The sequence below is a fragment of the Helianthus annuus genome, chromosome 12 (genome assembly GCF_002127325.2).
Source record: "Helianthus annuus cultivar XRQ/B chromosome 12, HanXRQr2.0-SUNRISE, whole genome shotgun sequence".
Classification (NCBI taxonomy): Eukaryota; Viridiplantae; Streptophyta; class Magnoliopsida; order Asterales; family Asteraceae; genus Helianthus; species Helianthus annuus.
The window spans coordinates 98820076-98842274 of NC_035444.2; the positions used below are offsets into that span (position 1 = coordinate 98820076).

General features: G+C 35.4%; 2 protein-coding genes and 1 long non-coding RNA gene across 9 annotated transcripts; 2 read left to right on the forward strand and 1 right to left on the reverse strand.

Moving 5' to 3' along the window:
• The first annotated feature begins 950 nt into the window (after positions 1–950).
• Positions 951–5312, forward strand: LOC110895856 (1-aminocyclopropane-1-carboxylate oxidase homolog 1). The gene is made up of 3 exons (XM_022143219.2): positions 951–1576; positions 1698–2019; positions 4917–5312. The coding sequence occupies exons 1-3, from the start codon at positions 1053–1055 to the stop codon at positions 5163–5165; spliced, it is 1095 nt and encodes a 364-aa protein (XP_021998911.1). The 5' UTR covers positions 951–1052; the 3' UTR covers positions 5166–5312.
• On the reverse strand, positions 2589–4840 carry LOC110895857. 7 transcript variants are annotated; one of them, XR_002567414.2, is made up of 6 exons: positions 4471–4840; positions 4244–4314; positions 3477–3717; positions 3299–3349; positions 3064–3212; positions 2589–2618 (listed from the first exon to the last, which is right to left on the reverse strand). It is a non-coding gene; the product is annotated as an uncharacterized LOC110895857 (long non-coding RNA). The 7 variants fall into 7 exon arrangements; XR_002567419.2 differs by having other exon boundaries at positions 3299–3369; XR_002567418.2 differs by lacking the exon at positions 3477–3717.
• Positions 5313–6791: 1479 nt separating the features above from the next.
• On the forward strand, positions 6792–13175 carry LOC110895859 (1-aminocyclopropane-1-carboxylate oxidase homolog 1). The gene is made up of 3 exons (XM_022143221.2): positions 6792–7450; positions 12190–12511; positions 12714–13175. Exons 1-3 carry the CDS (start codon positions 7248–7250, stop codon positions 12960–12962), a joined length of 774 nt encoding a protein of 257 aa, XP_021998913.1. The 5' UTR covers positions 6792–7247; the 3' UTR covers positions 12963–13175.
• The last annotated feature ends 9024 nt before the right edge of the window (positions 13176–22199 follow it).

Consider the following 22199-nt stretch of genomic DNA (forward strand, 5'->3'; position numbering starts at 1 on the left):
TTGAATTCAGAACTGGATCCATTTTTAACTTTGTTTAGCAATAATATAGAGGTGTCCTGCTATGTATTTATAGTAACTATACAAGTGTATTAGGATTTAATTTTAGATTTGTCACTCTTTTATTTAGGAAGTTTGTTGTGGTTAATTTTAAGTTTTTATAAGATATATCTAAATATAAACATTAGGTAGTTTTAATGAAATAAAATGTGACATATAATATCTTCATTTTATGTTACTTTATGTTACGGTACTTTTAATTCTTTTTGTTTTTGTTTGCATAGATGGATCTTATCTTTGTATATTTGGCGCATTATATCACGAGTATTAATTACTTGTTCATTAAAGCATTATCGACTTGTACCTTTTAATCTGTGCGTCGATATTGAAAAAGACAACTATCGAAACGTCGACAAAAATGTGTAGGTCGTCATGCTATCTTTGTATTTTTTCTAAACAGTATATTTTATAAGATATGTCAAGAATACGTAAAAAAATTATAAGTTTGTTGTGGAGGGGTGAATTGTAACTAACTATCTATAATTTTGTTAAAACCTAAGGGATTTAAGTGTACTAAGTTTAGTGGCTAAAAAATAAATACTGTTAAAAGACTAAACTACTCTCATTTTAGGGGTCTTTCTATAAATAAAGGGGAGAAAAAGTTCTTATTTTTTGGTATCTTAAAATACCCCTTCCTCATACATTATAATATAGTATAGATATATCAAACCCATTAGCCACCGCAACTTTGGCATTTTTCACTGATTGATGGTCAATAGAAAAATATATATCAAAGCCATTAGCCACCACAACTTTGGCATTTTTCACTGATTGATGATCATTAGAAAAATATATATCAAAGCCACTAGCGGTCACAACTTTGGCATTTTTCATTGATTGATGATCATTAGAAAAATATATATCAAAGCCACTAGCCGTCACAACTTTGGCATTTTTTAGTGATTGAAACTTTTTCAGCATTTGACTTCTTCCTAAAACCAAATTGTGTATAATTATTTGCCATCAAGCCTCCTATTTTTTGTGTCAAAGAACATATGGAAATCTTAGCGGATGATCGAACTAAACAACTAAGGGCTTTTGATGACACAAAAGCCGGTGTCAAAGGATTAGTTGATGCTGCAGTTGGCGGGGTTGTTGATATTCCAAATATATTCATCCGGCCACCCGATGAAGTAGCCGAAGATCTGGAAGTTAGTAAAACAGGTTTACAAGTACCTGTCATTGATCTTCATGGGGTTGGCGATAAGGGGAGCTTAAGAAGAGAAAACATCATCAATGAAATCAAAGACGCTTCGGAAAAATGGGGTTTCTTTCAGGTGGTTAATCACGGAATACCCACCAAAGTGCTTGAAGATATCCTCAAGGCAGTGCGCGGGTTCCATGAGCAGGATGTAGAGATGAAAAAGGATTATTATTGGAGAGATCCGGAGAGGATGGTGAAGTTTAACACCAATTATGATTTGTACATGTCGAGAGCAGCTAATTGGAGGGATACATTGATTATCGATATGTTGAAGAACTACCATCTTGATCCTCAAGATCTACCCTCGATTTGCAGGTATATATTTTTTTGGTAATTAAACAAATATGGACTACGTGTTTGATGACTTCTTTTGTAAGAGTATATGTCCTAATTAATAAATAGTTGATAGAATATTGGCATGTATTCTTTTGAGCAGAGAGGCCACCGTAAACTATATAGACCATCTAATGAAGTTTGTAGACACCCTTCTTGAGTTGCTATCGGAAGCTCTTGGGCTGGAACCGAGCTACCTGAAACGGTTGGAATGCGAGAAGGGTAAAACCCTGGCTGGCCACTACTATCCAGCCTGCCCGGAACCTGACAAGACCCATGGACTCAATAAGCACACAGATGCATCCTTCATAACTCTACTTCTACAAGATGATATTGGGGGGCTACAAGTTCTTCATCAAAACCAATGGGCCAATGTTGAACCCATTCCGAGCGCTCTTGTTGTCAATATCGGAGATCTTCTTCAGGTATTCATCCTTAATTTATTAACATATGGCTAAAGAATTTATAAGTGTTAAGGACCCGCCACACACTAGTACACAATTCAATTGAAGGTGCGGTCAAATTCTTTTAGAGATGCGGTGTGAGGCCCGCACCAAAACAATAGGCACCATTAAATCACTTTGTTTGAGGGTGCGGTTGGGGAGCCCGCACCTTTTATAAATGTGGACCGCACCACTAAAAATATGTAATTGTTTGACAATTGCTGCCCCATTAATATTTTTAACCCCACCTTCAATTTAATATATGGAACCATTTAATATTCCAGGAGTTTTCATTTATATTATCCAGTAAAAACCCATAATATTAGACAATTATATTATTATCTAGTTATATACTAACAAACATACACACACATATATACTACATACACATATATCAGCAAGTTTTTATTTAACCCGTTAGAGATAAGATAAATGTTAAAGGGTAGAATTCGGGCTAACCTTGAGACGCTTTTCACAATTTCATTCTGGGCCATCAAACGCCTTGAAATCAATTCCGGGATTAAATTTAAGACTAAATCGTCATTTTTGTATTGCGGAAGTTTCACATCTTCTTCCCGTAACTAAAAAGTAAAAACAAATAAAAAGAGGTTGAGATTGTAAATATATAACTAGTAAATTACCCCGCGCTTTGCAGCGGGAATTCGTCGGGTGGATGCAACAACGAACACTCGGTCGGTATCATTCGCTGTAGCAAACGGAAAGGAACCTAAAAAATATAGTCATAGCTAAAAGCGAATCGATAAGCAAACCTAAAAAATATGGTCGTAGGTAAAGCGAATCGACACGTTTTCAGTCCGTCTCTTTTTTTAAGTGTAGCTAGACAATTATTCTTGACATCTGAGCTAATGGGTTGTATAAAGATGCATTAATCGAATAATCAGATATGTATGTATCTTACAAACTCTAATTATTTACAAAGTATAGATAACAATGATAAAAGGGGGTATGCCATTTCTGAAAGGGAAAATAATTAAAATCCAAGCAGATAATGAAAGCGATCCTTACCTTGAAGCCATGCATGAAGTCCTTTTCTTCAACAAAAAGCCACGATCAGTTCAATTAAAAGCCTTTAGAAGGCAAATACAATATATTTTCTCATTCATCAAGTAAAATGATAAAAGCCCCTTTTACAATATATGCGGTAGCCCCAGGACCTAGGTTCATCACAAACCACGATCAGTTCAATTAAAAAAACTCGAATGGTCAACATCATTGACTTAATAAACACATAAAGCCAAACCTGTATGTTGATGACAAAGAAAAACTCAGACCCGCCTTGTGCTTCATATTTCTGCAAAAAAAAAGGATTTCCTAAAAGTTGTTATTAAAGACATAAGGTTTGTTTATCTCTGTTAGACCTTACTTGACTCGCAAACCCGGTTAATTGAAGAGACATTACCAGGATTTAATTCATATACCTGTTAGACCTTACTTGACTCGCAAACAGAATAGGATTGCATTTGGTGCTCTTCGGTCCCATGTTTCATATAACCCCGATCTCGGTCTCAGTTAGACAAAGAAAACCCGATTTAAAAATACCTGACTTGATTTTTAAACCAATAATTACCTCAAATTGAAGGGCAGAATACTCTAATCAAATCAATAACTAATGGATTTGGTTTTGCTTATGTTAACATTTACCCTCTCAAAACTTTGCTCCTACAACACAAACTGAAACAGGATCAGTAATTGGTACATTCATATCAGTTGTCCTATAGAAGAATCAAGCTCATAACTGAATGGCAACATCTTTGTGGAGACCCTTATTTTGCCTACTGCAACTCATCAAACAATTAACTCATCAAACAATTTTGTTAATGATGCTACAAGCCTACAACGTACAGTTTACTGAGGCATTTTATCAAACAGCTAGAGTGCATTTGTGAATAAAAAACACATTTTATTGGTCAATTCAACCCCAAACTGACAAGTTATACACCATGGTAGAATTATCTAATACTAACCAAACTATGTCACAATCTTTTATAAGTGTAAATACTTTTTAAACAAGTGGCCATTGATATTCAAAAATTTTGACCATATACATATTACGATATACCTGCATATATTTTTACCTAATAAACTAAATGCCAAATCAGACCAACTAAATTGTGGAGAAAAAAAAAACAAAACAGAAGCAAAAAAGACGGTATATGTAAAGCATTCGAAGTGTCTTAACTATAACCTGAAGCGCATTCAACAGTTCCAACTTTTATCCTTTGCAAGGACATGAATCTTCACCATTTCCAACTCAACCTACACACAATCAAGAATAATTGCAACAAAGGTACTTAGACAAATGTGAATAAATTAGAGGAAAAACTAACACAAACATTTCATCAAACACTTGGTATGCACATATTCTAAACATCACAATCAGCGAATTAAAACAGAGATTTAGCCACAACATACTCATATGAACTTAGTGGACAACTGGACACAACGGACAGTAGAGATGCGCTGAACTAAAGGGAAACGACGGTGCAATAGAGGGCAACGATGGTGCACTGGAAGGTATCCGTAGTGAGAGGTGCTAAAGGGAACCAGATGGATGTAATAGAGGGGGTTGGGGTTCGATTAGGGTTTGTGAGGGTGAGAAATTCATGAGGGAGGGAAAACGTAAATGGAAACAAGCGGGAACAGGGCAACAAAAGGGGGGAAAATGTAAATGGAAGATTTAAAGTTGGTGAAATTTGTAAAGCAAGATGTAAAGGTGCGGTGTTTGAGTGAACCGCACCATCAATATAAACTGCATCGCACCAACAAAAGCCTTGTGTACTAGTGACATTTAATGCATGTTGCATGTAATGAAGGTAACTGAATAGTGATGCATATTATTTTGTGTTGAATCCATTTAGATCATATCAAATGACAAGTTCAAAAGTGTGATCCATCGAGCATTTGGCAATGTAACTCGAGCAAGAACATCGGTAGCTTGTTTCTTTCATGGTGTGGCTACACCCCCCAAAACTTATGGACCCATTGAGAAGCTTATCACGAAAGAAAGACCTCAAATGTATTGTGAGTTTACTGTAAAAGATTACATGATGAAGTTTTATTCGAGGGGACTTGATGAGAAGTCGGGCTTAAACTATGTTCGTATATAAGACTAGTGGTTTTGAAATGAACGAAAGAGCCAAATATATCTTGTATTTCGGTAAATTTATTATATGGGTTTGAGTGTAGTTTGGAGTTTGGTTTCTACATATGTGCAACAATTATCGTAGTTTATGTACTTAGAAAATTTTAAACTAGAATTGAGTATGGAGAGGTTTTTGATAGTATAGATGCGCGCATAAATAGTCGAGACTAGAATCGTACTAGACCTGAACCACCTGCACTATGCAACTGCCATATCAGTCGCAAATACCCTTGTTGCTAACAACTTTGCAAATTGTAACCAATTGTTTTATGTCTCAAAATATTTGCAACTCGATTTTTAGCGATTGATATTCAATCCCAAAGGATGAAGAGTGTTCAAAAAATGACTACATTTAGAATTTTGTATTTTTATATCTACAAAAAGTATCGTAATTCACGTAAATATATCATCCAGGCCATAATCAAATAAAACATTTTTTGTAAAATCAATTACAGATTCGACAAATCAACATTTCAAAATTATGAAGTATATAAATTGGATCAAGAGAAAAGATAAATGTAGCTATTTTAGCAATATAGATGTAAGGAAGTAACTCTACGATGGTGTAACTGTTGATCAGTTCTGTTTAAATATGATGGAAAACATGAAAACATACTTGTTACAGCAGACAGTGCAATGGGGAATCTAGTGATAGATGATGCCATCGAGTTCGACATGTTTGTCAGTGTGATCTGGTTCCTCCTTAGGGTGCAAACTGATGATGGTGATGATGAAACCGAATAGGAAGTTCGGTTATGGAGAGGGAGGCGATTTTAATGTTATGAGAATTAGGTTATGCGTCTAACATTAGAACCTCTACATAAGTCTCCTTATATATGCACCCTAGAGGAAACCTAATTAGTTAATAAGGGTAATATGGTCCATCAACAATTACCAACTAATTATTTAATAGGTTATTATATATTTTGATATGTATTATGTAAATGATTATAATGACTATTAGATTAAATATTTAATCATAATATATTTAATCTTACAGTAACTATTTGGATTTGTAATTGGTTGCTTTTTATAACCTTGTTTGACTATTTATTTCATTATGTGCATTGGTGTTATCTACGTTAGATGATAAGCATGGGAATGTGAAGTTCGAGTTGTTATTAACAGGTGACATGGTAGTGTAAATCCAATAACAAGCCATTAGCCGGCACAATTTTGGCATTTTCACTGATTGATGATCATTAGAAAAATATATATCAAAGCCATTAGGTCACACGGGGCGGTCTTCATATAACGCGTGGTGGAAAAATTCAAAACGCGTGATAAAAAGAAAAGTCCCACCCCGCCCTTAAGTTTATAACGAGTGATAGAAGCACGCGTGATAAAATTAACGTCGTGATAAATTGATTGTGTGTGAGGAATCGTTAGTTGGGGGGAAATTGTTGGGTATGGTGGTGAGTGATGATCACCCCCACCAAAAAAGGTTGTGAGTGATGGAAAAATGGTCGATGACATGGCGGAACTTGATTGATGCTTGTGAGTGATAAATTCTATCACTAGTGAACCACCCCCCCTCCCCTTAGCAGCCACAGCTTTGGCATTTTCACTGGTTGATGGTCATTAGAAAAATATATATCAAAGCCGTTAGCCGCCACAACTTTGGCATTTTTCACTGATAGAAACTTTTTCAGCATCTGACTTCTTCCTAAAACCAAATTGTGTATAATTATTTGCCATCAAGCATCCTATTTTTTGTGTCAAAGAACATATGGACATCTTAGCGGATGATCGAACTAAACAACTAAGGGCTTTTGATGACACAAAAGCCAGGACTAGTTGATGCTGTAGTTGGTGGTGTCGTTGATATTCCAAACATATTAATCCGGCCACCCGATGAAGTAGTCGAAGATCTGGAAGTTAGTAAAACAAGTTTACAAGTACCTGTCATTGATCTTCATGGGGTTGGCGACAAGGGGAGTTCAAGAAGACACAACATCATAAACGAAATCAAACACGCTTCGGAAATCAAACAAGGGGTTTCTTTCAGGTGGTTAATCACGGAATACCCCCCAAAGTACTTGATGATATGCTGAAGGGAGTGCGTAGGTTCCATGAGCAGGATGTAGAGTTGAAAAGGGATTATTATTCGAGAGATCCGAAGAGGATGGTGAAGTTTACTTCCAATTATGATTTGTACATGTCTAGAGCAGCTAATTGGAGGGATACGTTGGTTATTGACATGGTGAATACCTACCATCTTGATCCTCAAGATCTACCCTCGATATCTAGGTATTTTTCATTAAGATAACAATTTTACTTGTTGGAAATACGTTTTTTTGGTTTTAACCTTACAATGAAAGTTGGAGTGACAATTCAAAAAATAATAATTATTTTACTAGTAGAGATAATGTTTTGGAGTGATAATTCAAAAAAGAATAATTATTTTTTTTAGTAGAGATAGTGATAATTTAAAAAGGAATAATTATTTTTTAGTAGAGATAATGTTTTGGAGTGATAATTCAAAAAAGAATAATTATTTTTTTTAGCAGAGATAATGTTTTGGAGTGATAATTCAAAAAAGAATAATTATTTTTTTAGCAGAGATGATGTTTTGGAGTGATAATTCAAAAAAGAATAATTATTTTTTTAGCAGAGATGGTGATAATTCAAAAAAAAGAATAATTATTTTTTAAGTAGAGATAATGTTTTGGAGTGATAATTCTTCATCATCAGCAAACTGGGATAGGGTCTCAAAAGGTTAGATATAGACAGTCTTGCCTCTACAACGTAAGAATAGAGAGACTGCTTCCACTGAAACCCCCGGCTCGATTGTAGTTTTGTATCAAGCCTTGGACCTAAGACACATAGCACTCAAACAATCGGGACAAAGACTGATTGGTGCATGTAACCCCGTGTCTTTCAGCTATCAACGTCACCACATGATACATGATTAACCATCCGCCGCTTTTAACGTTATTTTCACGAAGTTAGTAAAATAACGTAAAATTAGTACCATTTCACTTTTGCCCCCCGAGCGCCCACACATATATACATTATATGTGCACACCACAAGCGGGGCATTTTTGAGTGATAATTCAAAAAAGAATAATTATTTTTTTAATAAAGATAATCTTTAGACATAAGAGTAAAGATCCCGTATACAAATAGACTTATCATACGAAACGTACGAATGACTTGAAAAAGAAAAAAAACATGGTAATATTTTTGTAATTATTTTACTCATAATTACCCTAAAAGATCAAAATTATCCAGTAAGATCATTTGTACAGTAATTATGATACTCTATAAAATTATCCTATCACTACTAGAAAACAGCTACTATTCCCACGTCAATTTCCGTGGGAAATCCGTGGGTAACTGCGTTTACCCACGGATTTCCCACGTAAATGGGTCGTGGGAATTCTGCTCGTGGGTAATTTTTTTCTGACGCATTTCCTACAGAATTTCCTACGCCTTTCCCACACAAATGTTTCGTTAGAATTCTCCTACTTATTTCTCAGGGAATTAATTTTCTTAACTTTCCGACGCATTTCCCACGGAATATTTATTTTTTAAAATTTTTTGCTTAAAACAACTATATTTATATTTATTATATAATATTTATATATTTTAATTTTCTTACACAATTCCTACGAATCTTTTTTTTCTTCCTACACAATTACAATGGAATGTACTCGTTTTTCCTACAAAGTTCCTACGAAAATTTTTTTTTCCTACACAATCCTAACGAACTGTATTCTTTTTTCCTACGCAATTCCTACGAAATTAGTATTTTCCCTACACAATTCCAACGGAACATATATATTTTCCCTACGTAATTCCTACGAAATTAAGTTTTTTTCTTACGCAATTCCAACAAAATGTATCTTTTTTTCTTACGCATTTCTTACGCTGGAAAATAAAATAATTTTGGAGTGAAAAGGCTTTTCGGAAATACACATCAAGCTTATATACACCAATCAAACATTTTCTAATCAACCCAATACACATTCAATTCGAAAACAAACCCGTCAAATTACAATCCTTTGTTGAATGCATAACAAACTACATTAAATTCCATAAATAAACTACATATAATCTTATATAAGCTAAACTAACGAAATGCCTAACTCACTAGAAAAATTTCGGCATCATCATCAACAAAAAATCTATATCATTATCCGTAGCTTCTCTTGTGTCGTGCCACATCTACAAATAAGAGTAAACAAAAAGAGTTATTACAAAGTGCAGCAAAAATGTAGTTAAATCATAAAGCTGCAGCACAAATGTAGTTACATACTAAAAAAAAAATACTTGAGACTATTATATCGTAGAGAACGAAATTCTACATAACTAACCTTGAGCAATACGGGAATCTCGTCTCAGGAAGTAACAAGGCCAATTAACCCTTTACCAACTCTTTATGCATGAAGTAATAATCTAAAATTTTGGAAAAAAAAATATGTAGCAACATAATATTAATAGAATGAGATATCCAGTTGTATCAACAAAATTATTTAAAAATGTTGACCTTGTGCAAGATTGCGTTAGAGCGGTTTCCTTCCTTTCCTCCATTCAGTAGGAGCCCATTTCCAGTTTTAATGGCTAATGATGCAATCTGTTTAGTTAAAAAAAATTAGAATTGCATGATAAATTAAAAAAAAAATCACTATACCTGAACTAGAGCCCCAGGCCGAGACTCAAAGATAACAAAAAGAACACCCAAGGGAGACGACATCTTCTCTAAGATGAATCCGTCGGACAACTAGATGCACAAATAGTCATCAAATAAAACACATTTAAGAGATAATCATTACGGTGAACGCGTAAAGGATCTCAAATATGTCTGCAATAAAGTGTTTTTGCTATCATATTCCACCTGCTCACAAAGTGCTCCGAATATCCCCAATGCAAGCTTTACATCATCTCGGGTGACCCAACCTTCAATTCCAAAAGATAACCAGTTCATCATTTTCTTAGACCATTCCCAAACCACATGAACATGTTATGTAGGTGGTATATGTTCTAAGTTTTAGCACAAACAACATATCTCATCCAACAAATAGTAAAAGACAATTGCCATAAAAAAAGGAAAAATATGCGGTGAAATTATCACTTCTGAATCAAAATTACCATCTTCGCAAATCTATATCGACCGAGGCCATTATCCATTTTTCTTTATCTATAATAGCAAGTGTCTTTAGGTGGTAATAACAGAAATTCATCATGATCAATCCATATTTGAAATCTAATATAGCATACCCCTAGAACATGATAAGTAATCCATTTCAAAGAAAACCAATGGCACATGTAGTAGTTCACCTGAATGCCTCAACCATCAGTTCTAATAATCATAGGAAGGGAGTAATTGTAAAAATTGTTAATTACCTGAGTATTACACACCAGCTCATTTCCATCTCCTCTCTCTCTCTCTCTAATCTCTAGCATTCCTCGATTTCCCTCATATACCCATACATATATGCACATGCTTGTAGATCTACAACGATCATATGCTGACTTGAGCGTCAGAGGGTTCAAACAGTTCATTTTCGTCTAGACAACTCAAAGGTTGTTGTAGACATTTTCACAAACAGTTGGTGTGTAACAAAATCTTGTGAAAATATCTTCATAATAAGTGAAAAAAATGGGTAACAAATCGAGAACCATACCATGTAACTCACCATTAATTGAATCATTTCACCACTGTCTCGCCCTTCTTTTGAGTCATCGCGGCTAGAGAATGCAAAACCAAACTTGCGAACCGGATGCTTGAGTCTGTTTCAAGAAACCTACGAATGACAATAACGAATTAGAGTGGAACATCCTTATTTACCTGTGATTGATAGAGGTTGAGAGAGCAGACCGAGTGGAACAAAGATGGAACCCAACTCAACAACAAGAAAAAAGAAGGCAGGTGCTGCAATTGTTGTTCTTCGGCCATTCTACTATACTTAGGGAGTAATTGATTTTAGAGTTAGAAAAGGAGCAGGAAGATGAAAAGAATTTGGGATCAGTGGAAATGAAATTTGGGGGGAAGTCTCAAAGGGAAAAAAGATAATATGGGCCTTGGGGGGAAAATCAAAAAATTTGAGTGGAAATGGTTTATACAAGAATAGCAAAATTAGATGAAAATTATTATTATTTTATTATGTAGTATATATAAGACGCGGTTTAATGACAACCCCGTCTAAAAGGTGTTTATATTCATATAAGACCATGGGGTATGGTGGGGCGGGGGTATGGAGAATGGGTTGACACATTGAGTTCGAGCCCCCCGCTGGTGAGTGATGTATCCGTGGAGTATGGCAGGACGTGGCTAGCACGCGTGGCTTGGCCAACTTTATTTAAAAAATTAAAAAAATACACACAACATTTAAAAAAAGAAGCCTAAAATTTTATTAAAATTTCCTAAAAATTACAAAATTCTACAGAAAAAAAAAGATTACAAAATAAAAAAAAAACCTAAAGCGTTAGGTATATTTCGAAAAGGGCGAGCTTGTCAAACGGCTTCTGCTCCTTGCCCCGGAACTCGAAATTACCTTAGAATATCAAAATAACCCTACAAGATCATTTGTATAGTAATTTTAATAATTATCCTACAAGTAAAATAATTACCAAAAGTCTACCATGTTTTTTACTTTTTCACACGTTTTGTACGATAAGCATATTTTTATTTGATCTTTTTTCTTAGAGATAATTATGTTAGGATTTCTTATTTGATCTTTTGTCTTAGAGATAATTATGTTAGTATTAAATGATAATTGAGTGGAATATTTGAGGAGGATTAGTGTAGTTTATTTTAGTATAAAAAGAAGTGTCAAGTTTATATAATACACAAAAATTAGTAGATCATGGTTCAGATAAAAAAATCCGGTGTTTGATTTTCTGCCTGATTTCTAACGCGTACATATCTTTTATTTTTAGTTAAACGTATATTGACTATGTGTTCGATGATGACTTTTTGTAAAAAACTTTGTATTACTTAATAACATGGTTTATAGAAAACTAAAGTGTATTATAACAAGCAGAGATGCCACGGTTGACTATCTAAACCATGTCATGAAGTTTGTAGACACCCTTTTTGAGTTACTATCAGAAGCTCTTGGGCTAGCACCGAACTACCTGAAATGCTTGGAATTGGAGAAGGGTAAAACCTTGGTTGGCCACTACTATCCGGCTTGCCCGAAACCTGACTTGACTCTTGGAATCGGCAAGCACACCGATACTTCTTTCATTACTCTACTTCTACAAGATGAGATTGGTGGACTACAAGTTTTGCATCAAAACCAATGGGCCAGTGTCGGTCCTATTCCAGGCGCTCATGTTGTCAATATCGGGGATTATCTTCAGGTATTTATCTTATAACATACAATGGACATCATAGAAGCTTATCTAAGTGAACACAGACATTACCCAAGAACTCATATAATTGAGAACAACTTATAAGCTTGCATAAACGTTTATAAGATTTAGCTACTTGTTCCATGTAATATATAAAAGGATACATGTAACCAAATAGCGATACTTATTATTTTGTGTTGAATCCATGTAGATCATATCAAATGACCAGTTCAAAAGTGTGATCCATCGCGCAATTGGCAACACAACTCAATCACGAACATCGTCTGCTTGTTTTTTTCTTGGTGTGGCAACACCACTGAAAACTTATGGACCCATTGAGAAGCTTATCACGAAAGAAACTCCTCAAATTTATCGAGAATTTACCATAAAAGATATTAACATGAACTTTTACTCAAGGAGACTGAATGACAAATCTTCCTTAAACTATGTTCGCATTTAGATAATTATGTTAGCATATTAGAGCTCAAGTCTCTCGAATAAACCAAAGATACCAACATAGCATGTTTTATATATACATTTATTTGGTATTTCATTTTCCAAAGTAGTTAGGACGTTTATAAGATTTGGCTACTTATTCCATGTAATATATAAAAGGATACATGTAATCAAACAGTGATGTTTATTATCTTGTGTTGAATCCATGTAGTTCATATCAAATGACAAGTTCAAAAGTGTGATCCATCCAGCAATTGGCAACATTGCTCAATCACGAATATCGTTTGCTTGTTTTTTTTCATGGTGTGGCTACACCACCAAAAACCAATGCTCCCTTTGAGAAGCTTATCATGAAAGAAAGTCCACAAATTTATAGAGAATTTATCATAAAAGATACGGAAAATGTCATAAAAATGTAACCAAGTTTGTCAACTGTTTCAATTAAGTCAGTCAAACTTTTTTTTTTTGTCTCTTTAAACCAACTAAATTTTAAATTAGTGTTTTAATAATGTGTAACTAGATTTACCACCCACCGCAATGCAATGCGGCGGGGGATTCAATAGTTATATATCATGTTAGATGAAAGGCAAATATTTCTCACATGACCACGAGCCTGTGTGTAAAACCAAGCAAAAAATAACTAAGTCGATCTCTGACTCGCACGTTGCGACAGACCTATCAAATGGCGAAAAATAGATGCGCTGCGACGGACATGTCAAACAGGAAAAAATAGATGAAAAAACGTTGAACCCCACACGCACGTTGCGGCGTGTTAAGTCGGAAATTTAGAACATCACGTTAAACGGAGAACTTATAAAAGATGAAAAGTATATAAGAGACTAAAGTTGAAAGTAAAAAAAATGTTGAGATTAAATTGTAAAAGATGAAAAGTTTTGGATTGAAAGTAAAAAAAATTAAAGGGGTTAAATTGCAAAAGATGAAAACTTTTGAATTAGAAGTGAAAATCAAATTAATCAAAGAGGTTAAAATACCAAATATTGAAACTTTAGACTTAAATTGCCAAAGATTGAAACTTTGGAATTAAAAAATAAATCAATTAAACAAAAGAGATAAAAAGATTTAGTTAAACTGATGTTTAATATTATTATTATTGTTTAATAAAATAGATAAATAAGAAAATAAGGATGAGAAATTACCAGAGAGTGACACGTGTTCAAAAAGGATTTTTGTTTATTAGTATAGAAAGATTACCTGGTCATCAGGTTATATATCCAGAAATTAGGGATAATAATAATATGTTTTAAAATATTTATATTTATTATAATTATTATTTTAACCTTCAACGTGAATATATAAAACAAATAAAATCAGAAAAAATACCAAAAGATTAAAATTAAAAAGATAAATAAATAATGTTTATGTATCTACAATTTTGACCTTTAAAACACTCACAACACCGGCTCTAAGTCGCCGCTGCAAACAACCCGCAAGCAATAGTGCTGATGCGAGGATCCGGCGAGTTTGACGGAGCTTCGGTCGAGATCCGACGTGTTCGGTGCGTTTATTACGACAAAGAAAGGAGTAGAAACAGAATACGATGCCGAGCAGTCAATTTCAATCTGGTCTCTATTGATTATTCAACGATTACAGCACCACGAGACCAGTTGGACAGCATGTCCCATCTGGGAACCAAAAGCTTGTCCAAATGGGAACCCCATGCCCCTATTTATAGACAACTACATATGGGTCCATCCGATCAGATTGCCATCCGACCGGATGGTCATCCGTCCGGATGGACCTTGACATTTACAAAACTTGTCCAACTTTCTCTATTCTATACAATATTCAACACACGCTCTATCTAACTATTCGCACAGTGGCAGACGTACGAAATATGCACCAACAAATATCACGGTGGCCGCCCGCCATCTCAACCTTCGCTCACTTCTCTCTACTCCACTTTCTTTCGATATTCCCGCAAGAAACTTGACACACCGGCGAACAGAAGCAACACCGTACTGTACTGTATCTCGTAGCCGATTACGTTTGTCAAACTTGATTAGATTTCTATAAGCTTATCCCTAAAAGATATCCTCATGAACTTTTACTCAAAGAGTGGATGACAAATCCGGCTTAAACTATAATAATAGTAATAATAGTAATAATAGTAATAATACTAATAATAATAATAGTAGTAATAATAATAGTAGTAATAGTAATAATAATAATAATAATAATAATAATAATAATAATAATAATAATAATAATAATAATAATAATAATAATAATAATAATAGTGATGATGATGATGATATATGGGTCGTGTCATAGTGTGAGCTCCCATTGTAGAACTACCAGTGTCCTGTCTTGATCCCATTATCAAGATCAGACAATGATGCGGAGGTGAGCAAAGTGGCAGACACACACAGCTCATAACTGCACATGACAATGTCCTGCTCCTCTCATCTTGTATTTCTTCCGTGACTCCGGGCGTTGTGGCAAGGTGGACTACTCGACTGCCGCCAGCCCCTTGGCTCTCCCCAGATGTGCGGAAACCCGACCTCTACCCGCCCGAAGGCATGACAGTGGATTAATCGGTAAAACCTCGCCTCCCATCCAAGTCGAACCGGCATCATGTGGAATCCATAACTCAAAATTCGGATTCTTGTTTCATTTCATATTACTCATTTTCCGTCATTTAATTTGATTTCGTTCTATGTGGTAAAATTGACGGATGTGTCAGATCAATTTACTAATCTATGCGACGCAGCTTGTTGTTGGTGACGTTATGTAAAACAATAAAATGGTATGAATGTGAATTTCCACTTTATGATTTTTTTTTCCTTCTTGGAATATGAAACTAATTGTCAAAAATTATGGCTAAAACATATATATGTATATAGAAGATTAGATTAGATTCACAAAACATCATCAAGTGGAGCATTCGGAATTTATTCTTCCCTCTACCACGGAGTGATTGCATATATTGTTCCATACATAAAGAATAAGAAGCTTTGACAATTATTTTATATAACACCCTAGATTAAACGTCACATAGCACAAATAGAATACTAGAATGTACAAGTTTTCACAAACACATAGGATAAGGTTTAGATTGCCAAAGAGTATATAGTTTAATAGAATACATGTTACACCCCAAAAGTTTAAAGTAAAAAGGGGATCGAGTATACTCACAGTGATTGCTTAACAGTCACAACTGTTATTGGATCAAAGGGAGCTCTTTTAAGGATTAGCCTGATTAGATTACAATAGGATAAGAGCTGGGTAGAATAACGAGATTGCACAAGTGTTGGAACAGTCACTGGATCGAATGGTTGTCCGATCAGATGGCTATCCGATCGGAAGGCCAATCGGTTGTGTGACATATCCGGGTGAGAGGACAGATTCACAAAATATTCGTTAAAAATTATATGAACACACATTTTTCACAAATTGCATTATTTCACTTTCTATTACCTCCCTCGCGTATGTATAATACCAAATTCATTCGATTCCTAACATGATGAATATAAGAAAAAAGAGATTCAATATTTTAGTTATCTATAGTACTTGGTAGTTTTTTAACTTAACAAAAAAGTTTAGAGTGAAAATAATACAAGAAATTAAATATATTAAAATAGTTCTTTTTAAATATATGGTTTATGTCTTTTTTTTTTAAATTTAAAGAATATTATATAAACATGAAGAAAATATGAATGTTTTATAAATATGATTATGCGAATATACGAATAAGAAAGTTTTTAAACTTCATTTATATAAAATTAAAAATAATGATCTTAGATACGATTTATTCTAAAACCTAGGATTTCTTATATTGAAAGATAATGATCAACATTAACACTTTTTTAAATAACCTAATTATTACTTTATGCTTCTACAAATTAAGACGCAATGTATACAATAACTGATAACATAACTATTGAATGGGTTATAGATTGTTGTCCGATTATTATTTTTTTACTTGTGTCAATATCGTTGTAAAACCGGTAGCCGATCAAATTTAAATTTATCTTAGTCTTTATTATTTCATAATACAATGTTAAAAATATAAATTGACAATTTCAGAAGGATTTAAAGCTCGAATTTTTGAACGGATATTTTCTAAATGGATAAAGCTTGAATGGAATATGACAGAAATCGAAATTTTGAAAATCATCATCATCATACTCGGTAAATCCCACCAATAGCAAAGGTAAGGTAGGGTTTGAGCAGGGTAAGATGTAGACAGCCTTACCTCTACCCCGTAGGAATAGAGAGGCTGCTTCCAGTGAGACATCCGGCTCGATTGTAGTTTTGAATCAAGCCTTAGAAATAAGGTACATAACACTGAGCAATTGAGACAAACGTCGATTAGTGCACGTATCCCCTTGTCTTTCGACTATCAACGCCACCACATGATGCATGATTAACCATCCGCCTCTTTTGATGTTATTTTCACGAAATTAGTAAAATAACGTTAGAATTAGTGCACTTTCATTTTTGCCTCCCGAACGCCTACACATATATACATTATATGCGCATACCGCAAACGGGGCCGAAATTTTGAAATGCGGCACATCTCAAACAACCAAAAAAAATATTGTTTTCAAGTTTAACGAATATTACATATTTTAGTACCTCGCCAAATTGTTACTTAATTTAGAAAAGAATAAAAGATTAATTTAAAGTTTAGAAAACCAATTGATATGCTATTCTCTCCTCCACAAAACAACGGATTGAAAAGTAATTACAAAATCATGAAATTTAAGGACATGTTCGTGTTTTTATTTTAAGAACTATATTATATAAAAAATGTAGCTTTATAAGGTAAATAATTATAATAAACTTGATTTTTACGAACATATAAAAAATGTAGCTTAAAAAGAAGGTAAATAATTATAATAAACTTGATTTTTAGGAACATAATAATGGTTATGCTCTTTCAATTTGTGGACCTCCTCTCACTACAAAAAAACAAACACCCAAAATTAGGATCTCATTCTTATCGTCCTCTCTCTCTTCCCTAAATTAAAGACTTTAAGACCATGTGTAGTGGGGTGTTTTCTTTAAAAAAATTTCAAAAAAAACGCCCTATAACGCCCAAAGCACCATTACACTAGGCGTTATTTTTAAAAAAATTTGGTTTTGGCGTTATGAGGAAAACGCCGTATGAATCCATCCTTTGCTTTTTCCAAGTTTGACTATCCAATAGTTGGCAGGTTGCTTTTTCTTTTTTTTTTTTTTTTTAATAATTGAAAGGGGCATTATTTGGGCATTATCCCCACTACACCACTTTATGCTATAATGCCCCATGCTGACTGGGTTGCCACGTGTCGGATAATGCCCTATGGTGGGGGCATTATAACAAGTTACCACTACACATGGTCTAACTATTCCTACACCCTTATATCTTTTTTACACATCCTTTTTTACTCTACATCTATCTCTATATATCTATGTACGTATAAATAGATAGAGAGGCGAGATATGTGAATATTAACTCCCAAATTAAAAGGGTCCTCGGAAGCCTAGCGGCCATCATCATCAGAGACGGCGGCTAGGCCAACGAAGCCCTTTTGGTTTGGATTTCTGGCGGTGGTGGCCATCTCAGAACTTGTCGCCGCCGCTTCTAGCGCTTTGCACCGCCTCCACCGATCGTAGCTGGTCCATCGTCGATTGGAGTCATGGCAGCAACCCGCTACTTTCTTTCTCACTCCAGATCGTCATCGTTTAGAACTCTTTGAAGGTCACCGGAGGTTCAGCTCGGCAGAAGAACCTTACCGTCACCTTTGGGAACTACACACTCTTGTTAAGAGGCCTTGAATATTGATTTCTTGAGTTGATAATTTTACAAAGAGTTACAGCCATATAAATAGATAATTACAATCAGACAAATATGGAAAAAAACTATTCTCGGCCTGTCAATATGGAAGAATGGAAACTGGATTGATTGATATTCCAAATTAGTGGGAGATGATGCAAATTGCCCTCCAATCTCGCTGATCCCTGTATTTCAATCTTTTAACACTCCCCCTCAAGTTGAATGGTGGAATTTCCAAAATTCAACTTGCTCAAACATTTGTGTAGGGTTCTTTCATTAACAGCCTTTGTTAAGATATCACATCGTTTTCCTTAGAAACTTTGTTTAGTTTTATTAACCATTTGTGGTTTTGGATAGTTAATGCGTTTTAGTTTAATATGTTGTTAGATTTTAAATTTAGTGTTAAGACCAGGTACAAACTATATTAACCTTAAAAATAGTAAGAACATATCAGAGTCGTCTATATATTTAATCAATGAATGGTGTTGATTACACATCAAATCCTTGGTATTATTAATGTCTTGTAGGTCCCTCTTCGGAGGATGACGAACCTAAACCTTGTTATACAAACCCACTAGCGAGTGCGGAATCCAAGCTAGCAAGCAAACCGGGTTGAGACAAGCATAAACACAAACACACAAGGATTCACCGATTAACACCACTGTATTAATACGAATGAAGGTTCCGGTTACAAGCACAATGTTTACAAATCTAACTTGCAAACTCTCTAGTGTGTGTGTGTGTGTTTTGATAGAATGCTCTCAAGCTCTCTATGTGCATCTATCTCACAAGTCTCTCAAGTCTCTCTCTTGTCTCTTAACACAACACACTACATGGGTATTTATACCCACACACAGCAGGTCTGGTCAAAGGATTAGACAGACTGTCCGAAGGACTATCTGTCGACCACAATTTCCATCGAAGGATCCATATATACTTCGAAGGATAGCATATCCTTCGAAGTCCATCAGTATCCTTCGTGGTTTATCTTTCGAGCCAATCGAAGGATAGACATAATCCTTCGATTGCTCATCCTTCGACTCAGACACTTCACATAATATATTTCTAACTGTTGCGCCAGGTCAAACCAGGAGGACGGTTGACTTGGTCAACTTACAGGACTGACTAGGACATCGTTTACATATAGACCGAATACAGACAAAGTACAGACATAAGTGCATCAACAAACTCCCCCTTGGCTGTAGCTTTGTCTTTATTCTCTATAGGTGTAGACTCGTCTCGAACTTCGATGGTCTTTGGTCTTCGAGTTCTCGTTCCGTGAGTCGTGTCCACAAATATGTATCAACAATTTGTTGATACATATTTGTGGACACGACTCACGGAACGAGAACTCGAAGACCAAAGACCATCGAAGTTCGAGACGAGTCTACACCTATAGAGAATAAAGACAAAGCTACAGCCAAGGGGGAGTTTGTTGATGCACTTATGTCTGTACTTTGTCTGTATTCGGTCTATATGTAAACGATGTCCTAGTCAGTCCTGTAAGTTGACCAAGTCAACCGTCCTCCTGGTTTGACCTGGCGCAACAGTTAGAAATATATTATGTGAAGTGTCTGAGTCGAAGGATGAGCAATCGAAGGATTATGTCTATCCTTCGATTGGCTCGAAAGATAAACCACGAAGGATACTGATGGACTTCGAAGGATATGCTATCCTTCGAAGTATATATGGATCCTTCGATGGAAATTGTGGTCGACAGATAGTCCTTCGGACAGTCTGTCTAATCCTTTGACCAGACCTGCTGTGTGTGGGTATAAATACCCATGTAGTGTGTTGTGTTAAGAGACAAGAGAGAGACTTGAGAGACTTGTGAGATAGATGCACATAGAGAGCTTGAGAGCATTCTATCAAAACACACACACACACACTAGAGAGTTTGCAAGTTAGATTTGTAAACATTGTGCTTGTAACCGGAACCTTCATTCGTATTAATACAGTGGTGTTAATCGGTGAATCCTTGTGTGTTTGTGTTTATGCTTGTCTCAACCCGGTTTGCTTGCTAGCTTGGATTCCGCACTCGCTAGTGGGTTTGTATAACAAGGTTTAGGTTCGTCATCCTCCGAAGAGGGACCTACAACTCAAACAATCTTTCAATTCTTCACACTTTATCTATCTCTCAAACACCCAAAAATGGCCCGTACAAAGCAAACCGCCAGAAAATCCACCGGAGGAAAGGCTCCACGTAAGCAACTCGCCACCAAAGCAGCCAGAAAATCGGCTCCGGCCACCGGAGGAGTGAAGAAACCCCACAGATTCAGGCCAGGAACCGTGGCATTGAGGGAGATCAGGAAGTATCAGAAAAGCACTGAACTCTTGATCAGGAAGCTCCCGTTTCAGAGGTTGGTGAGAGAGATTGCTCAGGATTTCAAGACTGATTTGAGGTTCCAAAGCTCTGCTGTTGCTGCTTTACAAGAAGCTTCTGAAGCTTACCTTGTTGGGCTGTTTGAGGATACGAATCTGTGTGCGATTCATACCAAGGGGGAGTTTGTTGATACATATTTGTGGACACGACTCACGGAACGAGAACTCGAAGACCAAAGACCATCGAAGTTCGAGACGAGTCTACACCTATAGAGAATAAAGACAAAGCTACAGCCAAGGGGGAGTAAATCCAAAAATATGAAAATCCAAAAACATCGAAAAATTTCAAAAACACAAAAACAATAGAAAATCAAAAATGAGTTTCCTGGCGAGCAAAAGAGAAAATGATAGTACATCAGTGGTCTATCTAAACCTCTTTAAACCCTAAATGAAAAACGATAAGCAGCTCTATATAAGATGTATCGGTAGGCTCACAATCATTTTAAAGTGTGCAGGGTGATATAAATCTTAAACCGACTGAAGACCAGGTGGGAACCATTCATTGGCATATGGTCTTAGTACCGAAATTTCGTTTGATAGATTGCCGAGGTTCTGAGATATTCGGTCTTTATGCTGCTTATCATCTGTGTATCATGGTTGCTTCTATAAATAGACTAAGTCTAAGATCTTCCATGATACTATACATACGTGTACATATCTCATACTGCATTCGACCTCAATAAGTGATAAACAATCACATGTCCATCAAATAAGTGATAAAATATCACATTTATCCGGGAGTCAAGTTCGTCTCTCTGCTGTACGAAAGTACTGACCTGTTCACGGACTTGCTCCTGTGCCCTCATGCTTATGAAAATCAAGTTCCTCATCAATAAGTGATTATATCACAAAGGACTTGTTTTCAAATCAAAATAAGTGAGAATCTCACATCATATACGGTCAAACAGATGATAATCGGTATACTCACCGGTAAGATGAACCCTCGTGCATACCTTGATACGGGAATGTGTCGTGATGTGGATGAACACCGGTCGGTAAGTATAAATCATACATTAACATATCCTCTAAACATGATTACATCTGATAAGTTGAGCTTAAGTGGACAACAATACCGAT